Raw genomic sequence first — 5833 nt, 5'->3', positions numbered from 1 at the left:
CATCCATTTTTTATGTTAACTAGAAGGACGTTTCAGTCATTTTATATGTAATTCTGTTAACTAGAAGGGCAATTCGACCATATAAAATGACCGAATTGCCCTTCTTGCTAACAAAAAAAAATGGATGAAGTTAACCCAGTGGACTAAAATGGCAACATTTGAAACTATTTGGACTAAAATGGCACCATTTCAAACCTTTGAAATGGCCCAAACACACGAAGTAAAATGGCATTTAACTCCTAATAATAATAATAATAATAACATAACAATAAATCATATAAAGAAAATGCCAGATCATCCGTTCAAAAAAATCATATAATTGATCATCCATCCTAACAATAAATAATATAAAGAAAATGCCAGATCGTATAATGGATCATCCATCCTATTTAAACCTTGGACATCGCTACCTTTCCCCAATTTGCTATCCCTTCGAGAAATCGGCCGACGATTTGCAAAATCATTAATGGATCATCCATCCTATTTAAACCTTGGACATCGCTTTCTGATGTTGGACCCCTCTGTTCCGTCGTTGTGAACCTCATAGCCTCACGCCACCGCGCCGATTGTGTTCCAGTTTTAGAGCTTGACGTCGCTGCTGTACTTGTAAGTTTTGAATAAATTATTTAGAGTTTCCAGTAATATATACATATGTTTTCTTATATAAATACATAGATGTTGTTTTATATCTTTGAAATTTAGGATTTTAATTAACTTGTCGGGCAGCTTAAACTCATCAAGTTCAAAGGCCTCTGGCAAGTGATTGAGCAATAAGGACGAGTAGATTCTTCAGGTGGCAACTCAATAGCAGTTGGTCGAGAAGCTTGTTTTACTTTAAGCAAAGCCTCGCTACAAACGGTAATTTACTCTTTTTTAGTATGCCTGTAATTTTCAATTTTCATGTTTATTAATATGATAAGTTACTACAGTTAATTGTTATACTAGATAGATGAAATAGCCTCTTTGCAATTTAAAGCCACTACAGTCAATACAAGAAAACGTAAGAAATAGTTTCTTTGAAATTTAAAGCCTCTTCATATTGGTGTCTATGCAACTTACCAATTTCCCATCATAATGGAGCACATGGAGATGTAAATTTTCACACCTAGTCCACCGAAGTTTTATGTAATATAGTGTTCTCTTATTATGACTTAGTATTAATATATTATATTGATATGTGAAGAATGTGTTTTTTTGAAACAAAGTACATGTTTTTGAACTTTTAGAATTGTTTTCTTTTTTTTTAATCTGAATCGTCATCTTCTTCCGCATAACCCTTTCATATTAGAAATCAAATCGCTATCACTTCGACAAATCGGCCAACGATTTACAAAGGCATTACTCGATAAAGAAATCAAATCTCCATCACTCCAATAACAACCTACTTAGATTTCAATTCATTGGGTTCATACAAATTATCTAAAGGCTATGGTTGAGCCGCCTACTTAGTTTATGCATGTTTGTTGTTAACCAGGATTTCACAATGAATTTGGATAAGAGCTGGACTAAAATCACTAATAAAGTAGATCCAAATTTCATAAGAGGAGCCATAGCGTTTGCAAAATGGGCTGAAAGATATGCTGATACTGAAGGTCGGATACATTGTCCATGTAGAAATTGTGTGAATGCAAGAAGACATGTTCCCGATGTTGTTGCTGATCATATCATACAGTATAGTTTTGAACCAACATACAATGTATGGATATATCATGGTGAACATCTGCCAGGTTATGAAACAGACACAGACGAAACAAACAGTGAGTTTGAAGAAAGTGATAACGAATCAAATGACGGTGTTGGTGAGTTACTTGATGATGCTTTTCCTACGGGTGGCAATACTGAAGCCGGAAACTTTAGGGACGGTACTGATCAGCGTAGTAACCCAAATGTGGAGAAGTTATTTGTCGATATGATGAAGCCTTTATACCCAGGGTGTGATGAGTTTTCTGTACTAGGCTTTTTATTGGAGTTGATGAATGTCAAGGTAACATGTAAAATGACAAATGTGTCAATGGATATGATTCTAAATTTATTCAGTCGGGCTTTCAAAGACGCAAACTTGCCCAAGAACCATTATGAAGCGAAAAAGTATTTACGCACTCTTGGACTTGGATACGAATCTATCCATGCGTGTAAACATGATTGTGCATTATTTTGGAAAGAAAATGCAAATTTACAAACTTGTCCGGTGTGTAGCACTAGTCGTTATGAAGAAAATAGTAAAGGGAGGAAGAAGCCGGTAAAAATCTTGCGTTACTTTCCTATCACAAGTAGACTTAAGCGTTTATATGCCTCGAGACACACTGCTAAGGAAATGTTATGGCACGATCATTACAGAACCAAAGAGGAGGGGGTTCTTAGGCATCCGGCTGACGGAAAGGCATGGAAACATTTTGATACAACGTTTCCTGATTTTGCAAATGATCCTAGAAATGTTCGCCTAGGGCTTGCAAGTGACGGTTTCAATCCTTTCGGTGCAAAGAGTCTTTCCTATAGTATGTGGCCTGTTGTGCTCATACCATACAATATGCCTCCTTGGAAGTCTATGGTCGATGCTTCATTTATGTTAGCATTGTTGATTCCTGGAAAAGATTCACCAGGAAAGGATATTGATGTATTTTTACGTCCGCTTATAGATGAGTTGAAACTTCTGTGGGATACGGGTGTTGAAACATATGATTGCGAATCAAAACAGACATTCAACATGCGTGCTGCACTTCTGTGGACAATTAATGATTTTCCTGCGTATGGTTACCTGTCCGGATGGAGCACGAGTGGATACAAGGCATGCCCAATATGCAATGAAGATGCAAGTAGTATATATATACGAGATAAAATAGCATATGTAGGTCATAGGCGATTTCTCCCACTCGATCACTCTTGGAGGAAAGCACGAGATTTCAATGGAAAGAAAGAGACTAGGCTTGCACCTAAACCTGTCAATGGAGATGATTGCTTACGTCAGTTAGAACATCTCACTATACATCATCATGGAAAACATAAGGCTCATGGAGGTAAAAAGAGAAAACGGAACCCAGACGATTTAAACTGGTCAAAGAGAAGCATCTTCTTCGAACTCCCATATTGGCCTAAGTTGTTGATTCGTCACAACATTGACGTGATGCATGTTGAAAAAAATGTGTGTGAGAACGTGTTAGGAACCCTGTTAAACATAGAAGGAAAGACGAAAGACACTGACAAAGCTCGGCTAGATTTGGAAGATATGAACATACGTAAAGAGCTTCACTTGGTGAGGAAGAATGATCACTGGGTGAAACCACATGCTTCGTACGTTTTAACTCGCGATGAGAGAAAACAATTTTGCAATTTACTTAGCTCGGTGCGTTTTCCAGATGGGTATGCTGGAAATTTAGCTAAAAATGTAAATGTTGAGGACGGTAAGGTATATGGGCTTAAATCACATGATTGTCACGTCTTGATACAACGCATCATTCCTATTGCAATTCGTCCCTTTATGACAAAACAAATTCGCGATGCGATAGTGGAGTTGTCTCTATTTTTCAAGAAACTTACTGAAGTCACATTACACGTCACAGAATTGGAAGCGTTACAAAAAAACATAGTCAAGATTATGTGCAAGCTTGAACAAATATTTCCCCCGTCATTTTTTACAGTTATGATGCATTTGTGTGTGCATCTTCCTCAAGAGGCAATTTTGGGAGGACCTGTGCAATCAAGGTGGATGTATCCGATCGAAAGATACCTTGGCCATTTAAAGAAATATGTTGGAAACAATGCAAAACCCGAAGGCTCGATAGCAGAAGGTTATGTTGTTGAGGAAGCTATAACATTTTGTTCACACTATTTACGAGGTGTTGAATCAAAGTTAGATAAACGTGATAGAAATGTTGACAAAACCTCTAGTGATGCTCGAAGCTTTGCGTTAGATATTTTTAGATTGAATGGTCGAGGTGTTGGGAAGAAAGAAGTTCATATGCTTCCTACTAATCTTATGAAGAAAGCAATATGGTTTATCTTCAACAATTGTCAAGAGGTTCAACCGTACTTAGAGTAAGTTTTTTTTTAATATTTGGTTGTATATTAGTATTAAGTGTCACATGTTAGTAAATTTAAAGTTTATCTACACGTGGCAGGGAACACTTACAAATTTTACAAAATCAACATCCGGAATCATCAGATTTTTCTGAGATGCAACAGTCTACATTCCCGGATTGGTTTGCAAAACGAGTAACAATCGCACTCTATTTTACTTACTTTACTTTGTGATATTGTACTACACTCTAATAACATGATTACTATGTTGAAATTGAGAACAGGTTCGAGAGATGTATGCGCTCAATCCATCTCAAATTAATGAGGAGTTATATGCACTGTCTTGCCTTCCTGATAATCGAGTTTCGTCACAAAGGGGATACATAGTGAACGGAGTAAAATTTTTAGTTAAGTCAAGCGATGACTGCAGACAAACACAAAATTGTGGAGTTACGGTACCGGGCGTTCATAATGATATCGAGGACGATTACTATGGTTTGATACTGATCGACGAAGAAAGCACGTGATATTTGAACCTCATTTCATAAGCATAGACACGTCCCGGCATGCTTATAAGGATGATCCTTTCATTTTAGCAAACCAGGCAAAACAAGTGTTTTATATAAATGATATACTTAAACCAAATTCACAATGGAAAATCATTGAAAGAATTACCCATAGGCACTTGTGGGATATTCCAGAAAATCAGAATGCAGAAGATATATTAGAAGATGTCAACCTTCATCGTGAAGATGTTGAAGATGAAATTGTTGAAACTATTGATGTTCAACATCATTCTGATGGCACTATAGATGGTTTTATTACTGATGAGATAGATGATTCTGATCATAGCATGGAGGATTTTGATTCAGAGACAAATTTGGATGAGTCAGATGCTGATAAGCCCAATAATGAAATTGAAAATGATGAGTCAGACAATGATGATTGATAATGTTCATTCTATAAATTTTGTAAGAGTTTTGATTATTTAAATTTCACTAAGTACTAGTCTCGTACTAATATATATATATGTAATAGTATAATTGTTTTACGTTATCTAATCATTTACTATAAATATTATGTTTGCAGGTAAAAGTATAATTATCAAGGAAGGAATCACACCTAGTATTTAATAAAGTTTGGCAAAGTTGAACAACACTCGATTTTGGTTTGGATTGAGCTCAATGATGTGTTTTAGAGGCTTGTGCTACTTGGACGTGTGAAGGTTGTTAATGTGCTGCAATCGGTTGATTTAGATGTTAATAATTTTATTATGTATTTTCTTGAACTTTGCACTTATTTTATATTCATTTAGACTAGTTTTGGAAATATCATGTATTATGTTAAATGTATAATGCGTATGCTTTTTTTTTCAAATAGTGTTTAGGTTATCCATGATCTTATACCTACAAATAAGCTTTGTGCACAAAATAATAGTGTCCAATATGGTTTTTACAAGTACTTTAGAGACTGATTTCCAGTCTTTAGTTCTTTTGTAACAGTTGATCGAATTCACTAGGGTGTAAACAAGCCGAGCCGAGCCTAAACTTAACTATGCTGGAGCCTGATAAGTAAAGCTCGGGTTGGGCTTGTTTAGAAAAAAAAATCTTTTCTTAAACTAAATAATAGTCCATAATGTAGTATGTTACAATAAATATGAGGACTAATTTTGAGTTCGTAATTTCTTCTTTAAAATACAATGATTTGTATCGATTATTAGAGACTAATTATCAGTCATTGTTTCTTATGTCTGTATAAAACTTTGGAGACTGAAAATCAGTTCCTAATAAGTTTTCGAAAAGTTTCAACATATTTGGAC

General features: G+C 35.5%; 1 protein-coding gene across 2 annotated transcripts; it reads left to right on the top strand.

Moving 5' to 3' along the window:
• Positions 1-367: 367 nt before the first annotated feature.
• LOC110894260 lies at positions 368-5391 on the top strand. 2 transcript variants are annotated; one of them, XM_022141454.2, is made up of 6 exons: positions 368-606; positions 727-858; positions 1475-4032; positions 4116-4209; positions 4299-4985; positions 5104-5391. In XM_022141454.2, exons 3-5 carry the CDS (start codon positions 1484-1486, stop codon positions 4539-4541), a joined length of 2886 nt encoding a protein of 961 aa, XP_021997146.1. In that variant the 5' UTR covers positions 368-606; positions 727-858; positions 1475-1483; the 3' UTR covers positions 4542-4985; positions 5104-5391. The 2 variants fall into 2 exon arrangements, with proteins under 2 accessions (XP_021997146.1, XP_021997147.1); XM_022141455.2 differs by having other exon boundaries at positions 703-858.
• Positions 5392-5833: the final 442 nt, after the last annotated feature.

The sequence above is a fragment of the Helianthus annuus genome, chromosome 12 (assembly GCF_002127325.2).
Source record: "Helianthus annuus cultivar XRQ/B chromosome 12, HanXRQr2.0-SUNRISE, whole genome shotgun sequence".
Taxonomy (NCBI): Eukaryota; Viridiplantae; Streptophyta; class Magnoliopsida; order Asterales; family Asteraceae; genus Helianthus; species Helianthus annuus.
The sequence above is the reverse complement of the archived record's forward strand: the minus strand, read 5'-3'. Positions and strand labels throughout refer to the sequence as shown.